At 35.9% G+C, this 22,852-nt stretch overlaps 1 protein-coding gene across 1 annotated transcript in view; it reads left to right on the top strand.

The window, feature by feature from the left end:
• Nucleotides 1-22,852, top strand: part of LOC102880801 (O-acetyl-ADP-ribose deacetylase MACROD2) — a 178,071-nt gene that overhangs the window by 119,886 nt on the left and 35,333 nt on the right. The window contains 2 exon segments of the mRNA XM_025039707.1: nucleotides 1,406-1,480; nucleotides 1,712-1,804. Coding sequence (XP_024895475.1) covers nucleotides 1,406-1,480; nucleotides 1,712-1,804 — 168 coding nt within the window.

The raw sequence follows: 22,852 nt of genomic DNA, 5'->3' as shown, positions 1-22,852 counted from the left end.
AAGAACGATGAGAGAAGGGCATCAAAGACAGTTGAAATTTTTAGTTTAGTTTAATCAAAAATCAGATCTTTTTGATTAAAATTGAGCTTGAGAGGTAAGGATGTCAAACACTTTTTTTTTTCTGTCTATGTCACTCTAGCAGAGAATGAACCAAGGGGAAGTAGTATAAGAATAGTTGTATTGAAGAGGACTCTGTAACGTTGAAAGACTGTGTAAGTTAGCTTTGCTGCTATAACAAATAACTAAATAAATAAAAGTCCCATTAGTTTACATCAACAAAGTTTTGTCCTGTCTCTGCTTGGTTTTGCTCCATGTTTTCATCTGAGGATCTAGGCTGAAGTATACTCTATTAGGAGCAAGAGAGCTGGAGGAAACAGGCAATGGACCTTGAATTCCGCTTAAATGTGGTACACATCATGTCTATTGCTATGCCATTTTTTAAACCTAGTCACAAGAATAGGCCTGGCATCAAGAGGTGGGAACATACTCTTGTCCCACAGGAGTTACTACAGGTCACATGGTCAGAAACAGAGCAGTAGAATCCTCTTACAGAAACAAGTAGAGATAAGCTGGAACAATAGCGCACGCTACCACAGGGACGTACCAGGCAAAAAATCCAAGCTCTTCTGTATCCCATTGTGCCTATAACCAACCCTAGCACTGGATTTTTTTTTTTTTAATTCAACAGTTAAATATCCTCAATATAAAATCTTTCATTAAAATTAAACAAAATGGGCAGATTTTAATTTCCTCTCTTAATGAGCACTTAAATGTTCTAAACTCTTTGGGGTGGGGGAAGGGGAAGCCAGGGGTAGTAGAAGAAAAAATATTACTAGATCATCAGCCTCAGAGTAATCAAGACTTGGCTGAATTCTCTCCTGACCTTTGCTATATTTAGTAGGTATCTTTAGAGAATGGTTGAGCTGTTAGGTGACCCAATCTGTGTGTGCTCACATTACTCAAGTTTTTCATGCTCCATTGATGAAGAATGAAAATGTCAGTAGTGTTTTAATTTTCCAGGAATCATCAATAAAGGAAATATCTTTATCTTAAAGGGAAATTAAATGTAGTTAACCCATGCAGCCCAGAAATCATTTAAAATCTCTAGACTTCTAGGTTGTATCCACAGATGTTCAGTGCATTCATACACTAAATACTAATTATACCAATCAGCTCTAAGAAGAGTTTTTGCCTAAATGATCTGGCTATTTCTTATAAAATAATTGATATAAGTTTGATAATTTGCAAAATACCTTTATCCATCACTTTGGTTCAAAACTGTTTTCTACCTCATCATGCATGATAAAACACACAGTTTCTGAAATGTTTGTTTTTTCAAACCAGGGATAAACCTATGGTCATGCACATCACATTTCTTTTATTTTTCAATCACTGTTCTTAACAGGACAAGAGAATGATTCGATGAAGAATGAAATAAATATTGAGGCAGAGTCACAGAGCTCATACATGGAAACAGAAGGTATTGAAACCAGAATATACTTTTATCAAAGAATGAGATGAAACTGTGAACCACGACCCCTATATGTACTTGTGTATGTGAATGGTGTGTGTATATGTTTTAGGCAATGATTTCTAGAAACTTGGAGGGAAAAATAAAAAAGAGCTTTAACTTAGTATGTTTCAGTCACTGTGTTTTGTCAATGATTTCAACTAAAACATCCCTGAGATCCTTATCTCTTATCCTATTTAGAGCTTTCATCAAACCAAGATGATACCACGATTGTGGAGCAACCAAAAATGATTCCACTCACAGATGGCCAAGAAGGAGAGGAAGGCGAAAAAGGTAGAACTGCTCTTAAATTGACTCATCAAGAATAGAGTTTCTTTGGATTCTTGCTAGAATTCACCATCAGAGTTATCCTCACACAACTGCAGTCTGCTAAGTGGGGGAAATAAACATTTCTTTAAACCTAAACCTACTTTTGAGAGTAGACTAAAATCTAGAAGTAGCAGAAGAAGATACTTGTAAAAGTTTTTTTGTCCTTCCAAATAGTATGAAGATGTTTATTATTCATTTAGATTCAATTTAATTTAAAATTTGAGGAAGCCTATAAGAAATCAAAATTATGGACTAGATAGATGAGTCTTAGAAAAATTGAGATGGCTATAAAACAAATAGATTAACATTTTTGTATTGATTTCATTCTGTCATCCTTCATATAGTAGTGATTAAGGAAGCAATTTATGTAAAATATCCATGTTATACGAACCTTCTAAATTGCAATCTGCTAATATTAGGATACCATGATATTAAATACTGTTAAAAAATACCTGAGCATTATAATGATTTCTGAAGACACAGGAGGAATGGACATTTTATAAATTTTAAAGCAGTATTTGGAGCACAAGCCAGTATATGGAGTACAGATAGAAATCTTTTAAAATCTATTTTAAAAAACTATTATCAAAGAATTTTAGCATTTATTGAAGAACTTGAAGAATTCATTTTCACATATAGAACAATCTCTTAAAAACTAAAACATGAAATCAAAAGTGAGATAATTTCTCTAATATACTATATCATAAATGATGATGCTCTTAAATAAATATGTGTTTGCAAAGCAGTTGCAAAGTAATAACTTGACAGGCCTTGTTTACAAAACACAGTGATCAATTTTCCTTCCAAATTAAAATGCAGACATGATCTCAATTGTAAAATCAGGTCAATAGTAGCTATAGCTTCCAAATTGTGAACTCTTCTTGGCAGAGGCATTGATACACTTTAATTAGTAAGCCATGTTAGTGATTTTGACATCTTTTTTTGTTTGTTTCCACTGGATTTAGAGCACAATATTCTTCCATGTGTATGCCTCTAATAACCTTTTCTTTATTGCAAATCCTAGTTCAAGTTCATGACACCATGTTCCTGGCAAGTCAAGTAAATGGTATATTTGGAGTATTTGGAGTATTTAATGAGAATGATAGCAGGCAACTGATATAACCCTTACTTGAGACATAGATCCATGGCATTACTCCCTTCACATGTACTTCCGAAATGTAAAATAAGCAGTGCCATGCCTACCTGCTTAATTTCTCTATAGCAGAATTATTTACTTTATATATTTAACTCAACACATGCAAATGAGGCCCATCAAACTGGTACTTTTTCTTCTTTCTAACTTGACCTACAGGGAAAAACTCTTCAGTTCAGTGCACGCAGACATGTTACCCTTCTCCCCTTGTCTTCCCCAGCTTTGAGCTCTCCTCTCATTACTGAAGAGTTAACTACCCACTTTTCCCCTCTCTCTTGTGAGGATACCAGTCCTCTTCTACAAATGGTGGAATGGCGTACGAGAAACAAGTGAGGTCAAATTCCGCTACTTGCTTGTAAAAACTTTGAAGTATTTTTTTTTTCCCTTGAATTAAGCTTTGACTTTTCTCTGTAGGAGATTAATAATGCCTGTGGGCTTGAATTAATCTCATTGTCCCTTCCCTTCTCTACCACAGATACCTGACTTGGCCCTTCCTTGAATATTTCTGTTTAAATTTGAAATAACTTAAAATGCATTACCTTTATCATTTTATTCTTTGCTTCAAAACAAGACTTAAAAGCTATTCTATTAAATGTAAGAAAAGTAACCAAAAGAAAATGGGGCAATGTAGATTTATCTTGCTCCTCATTGGCAAGCTGGGTGACCTTGGGCAAGTTATTTAATCTTTCCATGCCTCAGTTTCTTTACCTGCAAGATGGTAATGAATAAAGTAACTGTCAAATACTGTTGTGGTGAAAATTTGAGTTAACACACGTAAAGCAATTACAATACTCGGCACATAGAAAGTACTTCGTGTTTAGTATTTATCATATTTTAATAAATAGATGACAAAAATCAAGAGAATTCACATGTGGAGTTCCTCAAGTCCATTCATTGTCCTTCCTAACTATTTTAAATCCACATAAAGTTCACATATTCCACATTATCCTTCAACAACAATTTGTTCTGCACATTTCATTTTCAGCACTATCTCCTTCAGGGAGTTTCAATATGTATATTTTATTCTATAAAGATAGAATAATTAATGAAAAGTGAAGTGGGAGTCATCTCTTTTATTTATAAAGGCCTTTTTTTTTTTTTTTTGGTCAAGATCTCCATCTTCTGCTTAAGAAATACTGATTCAGCCATAATTTATATTTTTATATTTTAATTTTTTTATTGAGATGTAATTGGCATATAACACTATATTAGTTTCAGGTGTATAACATAATGATTCATAATTTCTGTTTTTAAAAGCATAAGGCTTTTATTTATTGGTTGCTCCACAGATAAAAGTAGTAAATAGGTTAAAAGTAGCAGAATTTTCTCTTTTTTTGTTTTATATAGTTATTAAAGAGTCTTGTTTAAAAACATTTTGAGAAAATAGCTACAGGTTTTGTGTATATCCACAGTGTCTCTTAATGGAAGTTGCACTTATGTATTAAGACTTATTCTTACCGGGAAACAAAAACAAATGAGTATTCTGTTACATCTAGAGGGATATTCTTTATAGCTTTAGAAATATCGGTTCTTTTTATTTTGAGAATCTTTCTAAGGAAACAGAAAGAGGTTTCTTACAAAAACTTCCAGACCAGGAAACACGTATAACCTTTTTCTCTCATTTTGTAACATTCTATAATATTAGAAAATGTAGATAATCTTCAGGATACGTCTTCTATGGCTCCCAGGTGTATGGGCACAGATGTTGCAACATTAAGCTTTGAAGTTAGCTCTATCAAAATATGGGTTTTGAAAAGAAGAGAAAATATTCACCAGAAGTTCATGCTGATAAAATTACACAATAGCACAATGGACATATCCCTAGGAGACTTGAAATACAAAAATTTCAACAGGCATAAAGTGAGATTTCACATATGGCAGCTTTACTCATATAGCCACATTGCCTCTTCCTAAGTGAGTCAAGTTTTATGCTTTCCCAGCAGGATCTGCAATACATATGAAATCCAGTAAAATCACATCACTTAGGTTAATAACTAAATAGGAAAGTAATATCATAAGAGATCTCCTCTAAAAAGGATCTTATGTTTTAAAGCCAACATTAAAACATTTTTCTGAAGAAATATTTGACATAAAATCTTAACTATGTTAGCATTGTATCATTATTCTATCACATGTTTATTTATGTTTTATTATGAAATATACTGAACTTTTTCTCCAAGTGTTATATAGAATGCATACATCTCAATTATTTTCTTGTATCAATTAATAAGTATAATACGGAATAGTAATCCTTTATCTGTTTACCTAAAGTTGACCAAAATCGATGGAGACTTAAGGTATATTATGGTCTATGGTCTTGGAAAAAGATGGATATAGACAGGTAGAAAGTGCAGTACAAGCCAGCAACAAGATTATCATGTCCTTAGGATTAGGATACAGAACCAGTGGATACTGTGGGTGGGATGTGATCCTGGAACCAATCCCCCAAGGATACCAAGGAAAACTATATAAACAATTCATTTTTTAATGCTTTTTTTCACGATTCTATATGAATTCTATAGTGTGTGTGTGTGTGTGTGTGCACGCGCGCACGTGCTCTCGTGTGAGGTGTGAGTGTGCATGTGTGTCATAAGGTTAAGAGTCAGAAGATCTGATTTTTAGTCTGACTTTGATGATGACTAGCTATAACCATGAGTAAGCTGCTTGAGCCTCTTAGAGCCTCCAGTTTCCTCTTCAGTAAGAGATATACTTATTCTCATGCTTCTTACAGTTGTGGAAAAGATAACATTAAACCATTTCTGAGAATGACTGGTGGCCTCTAACAGGAGTGAGCAAACGATGACCAACAGGTCAAAGCTGGCCTGCTGCCTCTTTTCATATGGCTTTTTAGCTAAGAATGGTTTATGCATTTTTAAAGATTGGGAGAAAAAAGATAATAATTTGTGAGATATGGAAATTTCAGTGTCCACAGATAAAATTTTACTAAAACATATAAAGCCTAAAACACCTGATATCTAACTCTTTACAGAAAAAAATTTGCCAACCCCCAGTATTGGGCATCTGTGTGAATGTAGCCCTCATTTCTATTTACAAATTACCCTCATTTCTGTGCAGAAACTCTTTAATTGTGCACTCTTTATCAATATATTCAGACATGTCTACATGTATGCTTCACTGATAATGGGAAAAAAGCTTTATTTTATTTATTCCCACAATGCCTTGCCTTTTTGTAGGCACAGCATTTGCTCTGTCTACACTCCTTCCCACACTAGTGGACCAGGGAAAAATGGCTCCTTCTGATGTTAACCTCCTTTGGAAGGGATCCAAAGCAGTGGGCTTACGCTCTAAGAATTTTAGGCTATAGGATAAGTAATCTTTCTCCCTTGGAATAAAAATTTGTTTCCTTTAAACACATTTCTTTTTGACCCTGTATTTAAAAGGGGAGTTCTATTTATTTACTAGTTAACTGTAAACTAGTTAACTTTGCTTTCTCTGAGTATACTACAAGTGAGATTTGTATTAGAACTATGAGCTAAACATCCTAATTATAATCATTTTTACAGAAAGACCATTAGGTGACAGAACTAAAAGGTGCAGGTCTAACTGGGGTTGATAGGGATTGCAATAAAATGGATGTGTAAATATGTTCACATACACATTTGACTGTAAAGACCAAAATCTTGTCAACCAAATTTTAACATAAATTTAAACTCAGATATTGATTGGAATATCAAATTTAAGCGCTACTTTTTCTTTGTTTTAGAAGGAAACTCAATTTATTTTCATTACTCTTTTTACATCAGGTGCTTACATTTCAGGGCAGTACGCAAAAAGCAGGTGGGATAAGGAGCATTCTTAATGTTAATTATTTTTTTCATTTTTTTCATTGTGAGGATTTACCTTTCAATGTGTTTTTATAATCAAGATGGAAACAATTAGGGAGATTGCTGCTTGAATGTTTCAGTACATTTACTTTATGACATCTGCTACAATGATTAAAAAAAAGGAAAAAGGGAGGTAAACACTTTAACAATAGCAAGGGGTTTGTGTTGATTGTCTGCGATCACTTTATTTCATTATGAATCTTTAAAGAAAATGTTGTCGAGCTGAATCAGTCATGTTTCCAATCGATAAATGTCACTTGGTTGTTAGAGCTTACGTCTTTGATATAGAAGCATGTCTGTTCATTTTTCAGAGATGTCACAGTTTATTAGCCTTGAGTTTTAATTGAATCTAGTAGAAAAAACTGTAGAGGAGTAAGAATGGAAGGGAAAAAAAAATGGTTATTTCTTCTTAGAAATTTCTTTCCCACTTATCATATTTAGTTTATTCCTCAAATATACACAAAAATTACTTCACATATTCTTCATTTTTCATGTAATTTCAAGCATAGTTCATAAAATAATAATATTCAGGATCCAGAGAGATGTGGTTCATAACACATTAAGATATGGACATATAATTTTAATGTAAAGAGAATATTTTTTCAAATTTAATAGTCATTTAATATTATATGTTATTCTTATTTTTTCTACTAATATTATGGATAACCTTATACAATAAATTTGCATAATAAAACTTGCATAAAAACTAGTAATTATATACATAACTAAATAAGATAAGCAATAGATAAGATATATATATATATACACACACATATACACACACACATATACACACAAACACATGCGTACATACTGTGGTGGGGGGCGGGAGCTTGAGATTTCAAGTTCCCAGCTTTGAAGATGTATGGAGGCCATGAGACAATAAATACAGGCATCCTCTAAAAACTGAAATATGTAAGGAAATGGGTTCTTCCCCAGAGCCTCCAGAAGGAAGATAATTCTGCTGATACCATGAATTTAGCCCCATAAGACCCATTTCAGACTTCTGGTAATATAATGTGTTATGTTAAGACACTAAGTCAATGGTAATTTGTTAGAACAGCAGTCGGAAACTAACACATTACCTCTCAACATGGTTTCTCTCTGAACCATGTTGAAAATTCAGGCTTATCTTAATATATCCCCAATATTTTTCTAGTTTGGAATTGCCATAAAGTTATACTTTCTTCTATAATCCATGCTAAATTAGGCGGCATTTTTATTATCATGAGTCATCCCTTTTTAATGTCAATCTCTGTTGGTTGCACGACTGGAATTTAATTCAGGTAAATCTACCATGGCCACAGTAAGTGCCAATAGAATAGTTATACATCTCTAAGAGATTAGAAGAAAAGGAATTACAGTAAAGGAATTAGGGAAATAAAGGGAGTAGGGATGGAGAAAGAAAAAAATGAAAGAGGAAAAAAGAAAAGAGAGAAGGAAGAAGGACGGAAGGTAGAGAAAGAGCTGGTTTCTATTTTCTGGTCTGGGAAAAATAATGAAGTAAATATTTAAACAATGCCTTTTTGAAACAAAGATGATATAAAATTGATTTCTAACAACCTTTCCAATTTGGCTCTCCTTGACTACAAAATGGGAATAGAGAACTTTTTGACCTTAATAGTTTTCTAATAGTTTAAAGCCAAAGTGACTAAAATATAGTTGCTATATGATTCTAGCATAGTGGCTCTCAAACTTAGGTGTGTATAAAAATTAGAATGTTCATTAAAGCACAGATTTTTGGACCTCGCCCCCAGATATTCCGATACAGTACATCCTAGTGGGCCTGCGAATCTGCACTTCTGTTGAGCTTCTAAGTGATGTCACTTGATGCTGCTGGTCTGTGGACCGCATTTTGAATGACACCACTACTCTAGTATTTTGCATTCAAATTTAGACTGTACTTTTTGAAAATTCCTTAGACTTTTCCCTTTGCCTTATTTATTTATTTATTTATTTATTTATTTATTTTTGGAGGGTGGGGTGTTTAAATGTGGCAAAAATATATAGATGGATAGATAGATGATGATGATGATGATGATAGATGATGATGATAGATGATAGATGGATAGATAGATAGATAGACAATAGTCAGACAGACATAAAACATACCCCTTCTGAGTAGATCCAAGTCACCTGGATGCCTTGTTAAAGGAAGAATTCCTGTATCTGCTACCTCAAGTTTCTGATTCAGCAGATTTAGGAGTGACAGGCAGGCAAGAATTTCCATTTTTAACAAGTTCTTAGGTGGTGCTGAGGCTTCTGGTCTAAAGACCACACTTTGAGAACACTAGCAAAGCCCTTGCTTATTATCCACACCAGCTGACTCACATCAGCACTATGGGTGGTCTTTCAGCATCATCATGGACTCCTAGGTCGTGAAGCTGGGACACTGGACACAGGGTAGCTGTGGTAAGGATGAGGACCTCTTTCCAACTTAAACCTCAGTATATCTGAGGTCAGCTGCCTTCCCACATGTGCCCTTTTTAAGGTCAATGGCACAGTGCATCCCTCCCACAGCGGCAGATCTGAGACAGTGTGGAAGAGAGAAGAAAGACTATGTACACAAGAGAATTGTGTTTGTTCATTGGAAAGCAGACCTGGAGTACTCCAAGAGCATCCTGAGTTGTATCTGAAAATACACCGCATTTGAGTTGTGTATCTGAAAAGTGTGTTAATTACATCAATTTTTTTTTCCTGGTTTCGATGAAAAGCGAATAACAAAAGGAAAAGAACAACATTTTTCCATAATTTTCATAGTTTTATCCATCTTCAGACACAGAAGCAAGATGGAGTAATGTGAAAGAAAATGGTATTTCTTCTGCAAAGTTTGGGGAAAAAAAATAGGATTTGGAGCATTTCTGTTGCTCAACTTGCAGGAGTTACCCTATGGAAAGTAAAAATAAACTTTGATTTAGCTGTCCCTTTGTCATTTAAGTTTGTTTGTTTTCCAAAATCTGACATTTTTCTCAGCTGAATTCGAGGACATTCCTTATTTTTATAAAATAAGAGGAGGAACTGAAGAAGGCTTTTAGAGCAATGCACATAAGCCATTTGCCATATTGGATCAACACCTGGGGCATTGATTTGAAAGCTAAAGGCAGGCTGTTCACCTGGATTGCCAAGTACAACAGAAGCTACTGTGGACGATGCATCAGAGAGAACACACATCACTAGAGCTCCATCTGAAACTGCCTTTGAGGAATGCAGATAACCTGAAAAGAAGTAGAGAGGTTGTTCCGAAACCTAATTACAATTTAGGAGCATGTCTTTCTCTCTTTTCCATAAACCTGTGATTTCTAATTAGAAATGTCTTTCTAAGCCAAGCTGACCGAATTCCCCTTTCTCCATCAAAAATGTGTCCCTTTTTTGGTGTCCATGTTTGGCTTTGCATGTTCGTTAAACACAGTTGCTGCCTAGTCCTCTAAACTTTTTTTGGCCTGCCTTTTTTTTTTCTCTCATTGACCCAGTAATTAAAGAAATCCTGTACCTTTCCACTCTGGCTAGCAGCCCTCTTTCTTCTCCCTTATTGTTCTTTTAGTAACACCACCAGCAGATGGTTAGAGATTTTTCACCCTTTCAAAAGCTTTATATTTTTCCCATCTCATCAAGCATATCTCAGCCAAATGTAATTAGCTTAAGGCTTTTGAGCCCTTGCGGGAGATCAGTTAAAGACCTGAGCAATTTCAATAAAGAGCTTGAAAAGCGAACCCTGGAAGGCTAGGCAAAACCACAGGAGAGCTGCTATTATTTAGAAGTAAAAACCTCACTCTTCCACCCCCATCTCCTCTTCTTTGGGTATTTTGAATTCTCAGAATATTCATGAGGCCTCCAGGGCCTTGAGCTCCACTGGGACCATTATTGGGTAGGTGGGATATTTAAGCTTTCTTCAGTGAGGTCAGTGTTTGGTTCCTTTTAATTGATTTCAATCAAGGAGCAGATTTGGGTAGCCCTAAGTCATTCCCAAATGAACGTTTATTTGCTAAATATCTTAGCCTTCTCATTCAGTGTTTTATTCTTTGGTTATTGGAAAGTAGCTGGTAAACCTTCTTTGTAGTTCCAAGCATTCGCTATGAAGGCTAAATTAATTAACCCGAATACACATTTGCACCCTGCCTTTCAGTGGCTGTAAAACCCCTTTATTTCTGAGTAGCGCATGTGTTGCAGTGGTTGATCCCACAACCCAAGCCCTTTCCCCCATACTTGGGAGAAAGCAAGTTTTTGAGACAAAATTAAATTCTATTTTTATTGAAATGTAGTAAAGTAGTGCTTAAGTATGTGAAGCGCAGATTTTTTGTGGGATGTTAGGAGAGGGACCTGGGCTCATCTTTGAATTGTGTGATGTGTATTTTCCCCAAGCAGGCAAGTGGGAGGCTCTAAGCCTCAGGTGTTGGGTAGTAGGATGATTAAGTTTGTTCTCATGTCAGTTTCTCATTACCAAAATTTCAGTAAAAGGGAAATTATTCTTTGCAAATCCACTACCGTATTTTTCAGATTAAAGGAACCAATGCCAGCATTTGATTAGAATTACTTTTTAAAAATCTCAAATGAACTAATCAGTTTCTTTTTGGATAGTGATGCAGAGATATGGATATGTGCCTATAATGAAGATTTCATGTATTCGCCACACTTTTAGAGGTCATTACAGTCACGAGTTAGAGAAAAATTACTTTTAAAATATTTGAAGTGCGATATTAGCAGTCATATGTCATGAAGTAGTCTTGCAAAGTAGACCCCAAACACTTATGAATTAACTTGTTTACAAAATACGACATAATATTTGAAGTACAAATTGACTTACGAAAAGATATAAGCAGAGTAAAAGTTTTCTGTAAGTAGGACAAATAAGAACTTGGTCTTGTATAGATGCTTTCCATAAATGCTAGTTTTGCATAGAAGAATGAAAAGTCAATTACAGTAAAGCTGTAAGATATATTGCTTAGAATACAGTAGGCCCTGAGAAATTAGACTACCCCAGCAAGGGAGACAGTTCTAGATCACAAAACTAGTTGAATTGGTGCTGAATAAGACAAAGAGAGAAGGACAAGAAATTGCTTACAAGACTTTCACTTTATAACAAAATACAGAGAGGCACAAGGTCTACTGGCAAACTCAATGTCCAGAAAATGTACAGAAATGATCTTCTGCAGAGCTTCTTAAGCAGCAGTTTGACCATTAGCTAGAGTACTGTGAGCAGGATCACTTTGTTTCATTCCATTTACCAAATAACTGTTGCTTAATCAGAAAACTTTTGGGGCCAGTTATCACTCTTTTAGAAATTTCAAGTTATAGAAATTAAGGGTAGGAGAGGTAATAGACCTGGTCAGAGTCATACATTTAGTTGGTGTAGACAAGACCTGATATTTGCTAAGTTGTGGTCCTGCATCCCACTTTTTCTCCTATAAGCTGTCCTAAGGGATCGTGTGCCTGATAGAAGATGATACTCAAGGAAGTGTCTGCTGAATTTCAACTTAGCTCCTTTCTGAAATGGCAAAATCACCGTACTATAAATTTTGGAGTTGGAATTGATCCTAGAGGTCACCCAGTTTAACCTCTTGCCCTGATACACAAAGGTCCCATGCCTTTCCAGCTGATGTTATAGCTTCTGCTACAGGTCATGCATGATGGAGAGCTCATTACCTTTTATAGCAGTTCTTCCATCCTCAGATGATTCTTTTTATTTCTCTTTTCTTTTCTTTTTTTCTGTTTCTGCTCATTTATCCCAATTGTGCCCTGAAAAGGGAACTGAAATGAACCTGGCCCATATGGCAAGAGCCCCTTGAGTATTTGAAGGCAATTTGCAGAACCACCTCCTGTGTCTTTTGGTTATTCACTGAATTCCTTTCTTATTTATTCCAAACACCCCTCATATCACACAGTTTCCAAACCCTTCATCGTCTTGGCTACATATTTCTAAGCAAAGTAGATTTGCCAACTTCTCTCTCAAAACAAGGATATAAAATTGGACACAATGATCCAGACCTTCATTTGTAAAAACAAAGGCTAGAGATTTATTTTTAAAAAATGGGGCCTGGCAACTCTGAGTGTGAACATCTTCCTGGGAGAGATGGTGAAGTACCCCAACAGTGCAACCAACAGGTCCAGCGGTGTGGGCCTGATTCTGTAGCCTGATTCTGCAGCCAGACAACCTGGTCCTACAGGCACACTTTTCTCTGATGAGCCAGGAACAAGCTATTTATCTTAGACTTGGTTTCCCCATCTGTAAATGGGAATCACAATAGTCCCTACCTCAGAAGATTATTTATAGGGATGATATGATTTAATATGTGTAAAGTTCTAGCAATAGTGCCAGGCACATAATAAACTCTTCATCAGTATTAATTATTGTTGTCATCATTGTTCTGAACAGGAACCTATACCAAAGGAAAGCCTCATGTTTTTGCTATGAACAGTGATAAACCTAAGAACTATAGGAACACTGGATCAAATGTTATCTTCTGCCCTAAAATGACTTGGCTAATCTACTTCCTAGTTCCTATGAGCACCTTGCGGGACCACAAGGGCCCCCTGAGAGAGAGCCAGCTACTTTCATCCGCCAAATGTGCCCCAGCTAGAAGTCTAGTCATTTTCTTCAGCTGCCAACATTTTTGATGCAGCTGATCAAGAAAAATACCTTGCAGTTCTTGGCTTCTGGCAGATGTGCTGTGTCATGAGAATGAATCTGTCACAGCTGGTTCTGTCCCCATGCAGAAGTGACGAAACCATGCAAACAACTCTAAAATCTGGAAAAAATGGGCCTGCAAACTTAAACAATAAAACAATAATGGAGGTGGATCTATGTACTCCAACTGACTTTATTTTCACTTAGGCACCAAATAGTAAATGCTGCAGCATGTATAACATGACTATCATAATCATGGTTGACATTTGTATAGAAAGCTGGCAAAACAGGGACACAGAAGCATGGAAACAGGTATCACTCAACTTTTAGATTTAAAGTTTTAAGATTTATCACTAATTCCCTTCCCTCACTTATTTTCCTTGTTCCAGGGTTTTATACTTACTACAACTTCTTCCAAATGTTGCTGTTGGAATCAAAGCATATTATAAACACTAGACAGAAACAACATCTCACACTCTCCACTGTCCATCCTATAGCAAAACTCAAAATCCCCAAAAAGCTACATTCTCAAAGAGAAGTGCTAGATTGGAGAAAAACAGAAATCCAGATTCTGGCAAATCAGTAATCAAAAGGAATTGTTGGGGGAGACAATGGTAACCCTTTTTAATCCTTCTAGGTCATTCCTGATGGGTTCAATCTTATGTCAGAAGTCCAAATTTTCTTCCCTCTACTGTACTTGATTTTAAATGCCAGGGTTGTAGTTCTTGCTTTATATACACTACATCATTGTTGGTGTCTTAATTCTTATTAAGATTGTTATTGGTTATGAAAATCTCACCTTAGAAAAAGATGAGAGAGAGAAAGAACCAGGTGGGCTTGTGATATAGGTCCTGGTGCATTTGGGTCACCCAGGCAGCACCACACAGTTTAACTGCAGAGAGCTGACCTTCAAAGGCCTGTCTCTGCAGGGTTCCCAAAGGACCAATGTGTTGTGACATTTTGTGCTGGGTACAAAATCCCACAGGCACTCACTTCTTATCTCAGCATATGCCAGTGATCACAGCCACAAAGACCAGGGGACAGAATACAAAAGAATGGTGCTTTGTCTGCTTACCATTTTTTCTTATTTTCTCTCTAGAATTTATATTTCGTGCCAACCATATTATAACAAGACAGTTCTAGAGAACAGCACTATGAAAAAATAGCACTATGATTTCACGACCTTATTATATCAAGCTGCTTTCAGCTTTACCCTCTTTAGAGTGTGTCCATGAACTCAGCTGCAAGGAGGTGTCTCAAAGCCCTCATGAGCAGTTCATTCCAATGTTCCCCAAGTGTGTTGCTCCTGGGTTACGGTCCTTGGGGTTTTGAATAGCTTAGGGTATGAGCATCTTGTTGGGAGACTTAGCATCCCTTCCATCCCTCATTGGGGATAGATCAGAAGCCCCTTTGTGATCTTTCCCCCAACCCCATTTTGGACCCTTTGAATCCAGATTCCTCATGATTTGGATTCTGGCAAATCAGCAACTAGAATAAAAGCAGCCTGATGAGGGAGCACAGACTTGGGATCCCAGAAACAGGGACTGTACTCCTTGAACACAAAATTTTATGTCGTCTTATCAAAACCAAGACCTTTTACCCCAAATATTATTCTCTCTTTTCAAAACCAAGCCAGTTTTTTAAAAATGCATTTCAAACATTTCACAGGTTATGAGATGCATTTCAAACATTTCACATGTTATGAGGAAATGCTTCCCTGAACACACTAAACCCATTAAGTCTGGGACTTCGAGTATTTTGCCCTAAATGAAAAACAAGATGATTTGGGTTGACCTGTTCTGGGGCCATGCTGGTGAGGGAAAAATATTTGTTGGCATTGGAAGTGCTGTAAACAGGGAATCTGAAGAAGCGTGTCCTAATCTAGATTTTGGCAATCTGCTCCCTATTAAACAATGGGGTATGAAAACCAAATACTAAGTATGTGACACTTACTTATTAAAGGTCTGTCAGTGCTTACCGACAGGATGAAATGGCACCAGCTGCATATGGTCAGAGTTTGTGAAGCAAAAGAACAATAACCACAGTCCTAGAATGAGCCAGTTAACCATACTTTGGGGAGCAAAACACACCAGATAATTTGTATCACCTACATACTTTATCATCTTGTACTTTTGGAATATGTCTTGGCTGCCTAGTTATGTCAAAAGTGTAATAATAGCCAGAGAATATGAAATAAAGGAGTATAAAGACTTCATGGCCATATCATAACTAATACATTTTAAATTGAATACAATTATATGTATATGGACTTTTTTAAAATTCTCAATCATGATTCTAATTTAAATTTTAGTGTTATTGGTTTTCCCCTGTATTGCCAAGTTGAATTAAATGGAGAACAATAATGTCATTAATGGTTCTCACATGGACAACAATATATTGAAATTTATCCTTGATCATTCCTCTGCTCCAAAGTCTATATTCATGGCTGTTATTTCTTTATACTCAAGTTGTCCTAGGAAACATACGTTTAACAATGAACATTAAACCGAGGTTTCTGGCTTCTGCATTCTCCCTGCCTCTGGTGATAGTAAATGTCAGTGATCTCAGATCATTGGTAGATTGCATGCTTACTAGGACTGTGATGATGCTTTTTGGAAAACAATGTTGTCCTAAATGTTGCAACATTGAACAGAGGCCAGGGGCTTCAATCTCACATTTTCAATTTGGTTTAAAACCAAATAGGATATTAGTTCAAGATTGCAGAATGAGCATACTTGTTCAGTTCTATCACTCTAAAACACCCTATTGGGATAGCAGTATAGAAATACAAATTTGTAGTAAACCCCAATAGTGTAGAAATCAGGAGATGAATAATGGATTCCAACAAATCTGTGAACATTGGAAAGCAAATGGAAATATGTTGAAAATGAAACAGAGTCTAGAATAGACTGTAAGAAGCCACAGTGCAGTAGGAAGTAGCTTTTCCATTCTAGAACCTTAGAGAGGCTCAAGTTGGCAGTAGAAAGATCATATAATTTATTATTTAAACTAGAACACTTTTAGAAGTAAGAGCTGGGACTACCAGTAATTATATTGGGTGAGACAATAGGCATAATCTTAGACTATTCTGGGAAACTAGGATATATAGTCAGTAGGCAAGATGAAAGTCAAGGTTAAGGAAAGGAGCTAAACATAGAGGGTCAACTGAATTCTTTTTAGAATAGCCAAAGTGGTCAGTCTTTCCACTATGGTACACAAAGGAGCAGGGAGAGCAATCCTAAATAAATTAAGCAAACGAGGAGAATTAGGGTTGTTCATATGGATGCTACCACCCAAGATTAATGCCCCTTCATTCTGGCATTTGTGGGCCTGACATCTGTTTCTTTGTCATTTTACCCTAAGATAAAACCTGTCCATCAACACATACTGTTCTTTACATAGAACCCTCCACCCCATCACAGATCTTCCTTATGGAAGCAGTGGGCAGAGAGACAGATCCACGGTCCCTATTGGAGGAAACCGATATTACCTTGATTTCTCACTTGTGAATGTGAATGGCAACCTTGAATCAGTAAACATAATAGGAAATCCAGAATTTTGAATGGGAAAGAGATAGAGAAGGATTAAAAGACAGAGGTAAAATAAACAGATAATTCAGGGTAGTAATTTTAAAAAGATAACCAAAAAATATCAATACTTTGCAATCTCTTAAAGGAAAAAAACTTTTCTTCAAAATAAGAGGATATAATTTAAAAAGCTACAATTAGAATATAAGGAGTGTTTAAAATGTGAAATAAAATTGCTAAAATTAAAAATAAAATCAGTACACCAGCTGAAAGATAAAGTTGAGCAAAAAGACCAAGAAACGGAAAATATGAGAGAAAAGTGGAAGGGTAATTTTCAAAGCAATTGAAGGAAAGCTCCCGGAGCTGAAAGATGTGATTAAAAGGGCTCAGTGAATATTAACTGTATGAACAAATCACACCAAGAGGTATCATCATGAAATTTCATATTGGAAAACTGGCACTCAAACAACAGAAATCAGGTTTTTTAATCAACATCTTTAAACGTTAGAAGTTGATAGAACATAGCTTTCAAAGTTCTGGGAAGAAAAATGATTTGATCTTGAATACTCTTCTCTAAAAAGTAAATATATTTTAAGACATATACAGTCTCAAAATTTTTATTTCTAATATATACTTTCTTAAGAAATTACTTGAGGAAGCACACCAACAAAATGAAGGAGAAAACCAAAATAGAAGAAAACAGGGAATCCAGTAAACCCTGGCTTCCGCCCAGGAAGGAAAAACAAAATACTATACAAGAAAATTTGCTCTAATATGATGGAAACTAAAACATAGTACCACTTTAATCAATTTGATTTTGATGCCATGAACATTTCCTATTGAGTGACTCTAATGTGTAACATTTTTTTCTGTGAAGATCCATGACTATAGTGCACTTCTTGACTCACCTGAAAACAAAATTCGTATTATTTTGTAAAACGGCAACAATTTACACTTGTTAATTCAGAAATGCCAAGGATAGATATGATAATTTATACTCAGATGAGGTAATACTGCCAGAGAAAATAATTCTTGAAACTCTATCCCACTGTGTAACAAAAAAAAGGAAATTAAATTTGAGCTAACAATTTAAAGTATTTGGGGGAATTTAATCCCTTTGATGTACATTCAGTCTTTCATATTTTCTCCCATTCCAAAGTCCTCTGGCTTCTTTGTCAATGCACCTTTGCTACTGAGCACCCTGCTTCTATCTAACACCAAAATCTATGGTCTGTTCTCTCTAATCCAGTGCAGGCTTCTCCAATGATACCACCCCTTGATTTCAAGTGGCCTTTAAGTGTGACTGTGACTCCCAGTCTTTTCCCACCCCTGGTGCTTCACCTTGCACTTTTTAGCTACAAGATCAAGTCTCCACATCTGTGCTCTGGGGGAGCACAGATGACATTAATGCCCCTTGCAAGTGTGTCATGCACTTGCTCAGCTTCACATGGTTATCCTGCTCAAGGTTGCTGGCTCCCCACTATGATGACTGCTGAGGCAAACTGACCAGTCAGCATCATCAGCTACATTCTCGGTACTCTACTCATAGGGCATGTCAGGACTTCTGATTATGACAAGGCGTGAAGAGATTCTGTGGAGCTAAACTTAATCCCACTGAGACACCATTTTTTCTCAACTTCTGCAGAAGGGTGGACGGAGACATCCTCCTGGGAAATATGTTCTAAATCCCAAATAAGAAGTGAAGTTAAAGCCCCTCCTCAGTTTTTAGTGTTCCCCTCATCCTATCTACATGCCTCCTCTCTCTGAGCCCATGGCCTTTATTCTAGATTTGAAAGGCAGTGCCATAAGGGGTAGACTTTCCATTCACTTTTCCTTTCTGACCAGTACTTCCTCTTAACTTTAACTATAAATGCAAATTAACCTGGGGGGCTTTCATGAATCGCAACTCCCATGCCATATGCTAGGCCAATTATATTAGATGCTCTTGAGATGGCAAGCAGACATCTGTATTTTTTAAAGCTTTGTAGGCGATTCCAATGTGTAGCCAAAGTTGAGAAACCCTTATGTACATTCTTCCTCATTGCTAGGGTGGCATTGGCCTTCCCAGTTTCCAGTGGCCAAAATGGTCATCGGCTGCTAGAAAATGGGATCTGGAGGGAAGAGGAATAAACATAATCGGAGTAATATTTTCAATACATTATTTTATTATAGCTTTTATCATAAAAATGTTATTTATTACTTTTAATATTTAGAATAAATTATTTTTATTTTTTATAGTTATAGAACAGAATATAAATGTTATTCCTGGCCATGTAAGAGGAAATATATGACAGAAACTGGGAAGCATAAAGGGACTAGAGAAAGCTAGAAAGAAAAGTTGGAGAACTTCACTTTAAGTGCAATAGTTTAAGATTCAAAGCTGACAAATAGAAAGGCTAGAAAATTATTTTAGCTATCAAAATCTGGGAAGAGAGAGGATAGCATAAGTGATATATCTCCATTGGTCATTGCAAAGTTGATAGCTATCATCTAAGAAAAACAAACAAAATAGCAGCTTAATTCCATGTTATCTAAAGATAAGAAGGTAACCTCCCAGAGAATAAAAAGTAGAAATTGTAGATACTCTCTCTTGGGGGTGGGAGTGGAAGTGGGTGTCTAAGATAAGGAATAATTATTTATTTCTGAAGTTTTACCTTGTGCATACATCTAACAATAATTACAAATTAAAAATAATAAAATTGGTGCATATCAAGGGATGGTTTGAGAGAGTACCATTAATCAAGGCCATCTTGTTGATGGTAACTGCAGCCTACCTGGGCATAGGTGGAATACTGGAGGCAGAGCCCACATTCACAGCACTGTTTGTTACATGCCTAGGTGGTGGCGCTCTGAGTCTCCATGGCCAAGTCCTTCTACTTTAGTTAGTAAATAGCCCACCACGGTGTTAGTTCCTTTATAGTCTTTGAAATTTTGTACACTCCCAGGAGAGATATAGAGAAGGTAACATTTGTGGAGAATCTACAGAGTGGCCTTCTGATTTACCATCTCACAGAGTCTTCTGACTATAACTGAAAAGAATGGTATTCTATTAGTGCCAGAAGTTTTTAGATGATAGTTTTGGTCTATGTGTCATGAGCCTTTAAATATTCTAAGAAATATGCATTGAGATAGACCACAGGTAATATAAATAGAGCACTTAATAGAAGAGCTAGGATGTCTCATTCAGGCTACACCTGCCATCAGCTGGCTCTGCATCCTCAACTGTGTCACTTAACTTCTGGAAAATCCACAAAATGAGAGGATTCCCTGACTCAGGTTCTAAATGCCCTTCCTGCCTTAACATTGAGCACATCAAGGATTTCTTCTAGAATAGGAAGTGTCAATATTTGTCTCTGGGCTTTCTTAAATTTTTCTCTATCATCTCTGCTGGGCTTCAGAATATAGGCCAGCCTGTTATGCAGCTCAGCAACATGCCTTGTCTTCATATAGACAGAATTAAAATTCCAGGTCTATCACTTTCAACCAGATGACCATGAGCAAGTTTCTTAATTTCTTTAAGCCTCTGTTCCTCATTTATAAAATAGTGATCAGACGTTGACTGCTATTAGGAGGATTTGAACACACACACACACACACACACACACACACAAATATATATACACAAATATATATACTTTCTAGTCCAAAAACATTCTCAATAAATGTTTTTATGCTGAGGAAGAAGATAGCATTAACAGCCTAATGCATACTCCCTAGATTGAAAAACAGGTTGTCATAAATCCAGAACGAGAAGTCCTGTGTGAGTTTACAGATAACTAGGTCAGATTTCCCCATTTCTCTCATTTGCAAAGCAACACGCCTTCTGTTCTCACACAAGTCTGTGTGCTGAGGGAAACTCTAATCACCATCTGGGTTCAACAGAAGCCAAGAAAAACAACAGCATAGCAGATTAAATATCCCTGGGCCATGTTCCTTTCCCATGCCTGACAATTTTCCCTAGCCTAAAGAGCTCTGTAGTTTTCAATACACTTGACCATGTTTTGGGGAGGGGGCAGGTCTCTCTTTGCCCAAACAAGGGCCTTGCCCTTATCTCTCAAGATAATAGTGGTCACTGTTTGGAGTGCCTTGACTTGTGCCCTGTGTTGTTGGGGTCAGTGCACTTGGATAGTCCATTAAATTGAATCCTACATTCTTATCTTCAGTCTACAGAAAGGTGAGGGAAAGGCAGAAGAGGCAGGAAAGGAGGACTGTATTCTAATAGCAATGATTTATTTGCTACTAGGCATCACTTACTCTTCATAGTTTCCTGTTTTTTAGTATGGAAACAATATTTCTTCAGTCTAAAAAGGGGATTTTATTTTATTTTTCACCTTATATCTATATGTTGTTAGGTCTTGAAGACTAAGGATAAAGAACTTATTTATATGTTTAGAAAGCTGGCTCCTTGTTTTTATTCAACCATTTGATCACAGAGTTCCTCACTGCTGACTTAACTATTAAAATTAAGCAGACAATTTAAATGCAACTGAAATACCATTTGTTAAGTATATACCAAGCAGAAATACTACAACACTCTTCCTAGAATTAAAATCCTGAGCAGTTTAATATCAACGGTACCCACACAGGATTTTACTACTGTCGTCGTCTCTGTAGAAAATAAAATGATGGTAATCTGTGGAATTGGAGGAAAGTCTACATCCAAATGCTTATTACTGAACTAACCCAGTCTTAATTCAACTAACCCAGTCTGAATTCATGCTATAGCTCTGTTCACCCACTTGAAGCAAAAAGAGCTATATGTTGAATGAGTCCATTTAGAAAATTTTCCCAGATGGAAAATAAAAGTTGAATGTTTATTTTTCCATACAAATTTCATAATTACTTTGTCTTGTTCTACAATGGGTAATTTATCAGGAGTAAGCTAAATATAGGTCATCTTACAACGAGTCTTTATTACCAATGTACCTTAGTTTATGAATCCTCTATAGTATTTAAAACTTCCACTTATACACATTTTTATTTACTTTTGAGTTTATTTTTAAATATATTTTACTGTTTTGTTTCTATTATATAGTTTTGTTTTTTTTTAATTTAGTCATACTATTGAATCTGAGTGCCAGAACAATTTTTGGTTATTTATTACTATTTTTATTTTTTCTTTGAAGAATCGTATATATCTTTTGTCCATACTTTTAACAAAATAGTCATCATTTTTATTATTGATTAATTAGTGCTTCCTATATTATAGTTATTGATTTTTAATCTTTGGTTTAGAGGTGGCAGGCAACTTAAAAATTATCCTATTCTACCCATTTGCTATACAAATTAAAAAATTGAGATGAGATGACCTCTCATTGTTACATAGAAAGTTAGTGGAAATACAGGACTGAAAAATTGCTCTAGGTTTTTTATCTAGAAGTTTTCTTCTCAAACACCAACTTCCTTGACTCCATCTTTCTCCTTTTCCTCTTAAATTAGATATTATTAGTTTACTTGATTTGATTCAAAGTGACAATAAATAGGTTCCCTACCTCAATAAATTAATCGACAATAGCTACGGCCTCCCAAATCTCATTTTATTCCTGATATTTCCCATGAACTCTAATTTTTACCTCCTTATACCTTTTTCTCACTACAGCTGGGGTGATCTTTTTACAAAATAAGAATATAATATCCCACTTATCCTCAAAATTCTCCACTGACTCCCAATATAACCCAAAATCTATATACTGGCCCACAGTTTTTTCTCTTCCGTTGGTTTCTCTATATTGACTCATGCCTTTATTTTTCTTCAAACATTATAAGCACACTTTTGATTCAAGGCCTTTACACTTACTATGCCTTTATTTGAAATGATCACCCCACACACATTCCAATATAAGAACCATGACTGCAAGGACTTTT

The sequence above is a fragment of the Pteropus alecto genome, unplaced genomic scaffold (genome assembly GCF_000325575.1).
Source record: "Pteropus alecto unplaced genomic scaffold, ASM32557v1 scaffold45, whole genome shotgun sequence".
Lineage (NCBI taxonomy): Eukaryota > Metazoa > Chordata > Mammalia > Chiroptera > Pteropodidae > Pteropus > Pteropus alecto.
Note: the sequence above shows the minus strand (reverse complement) of the source record. Positions and strands in the feature narration are given on the sequence as shown.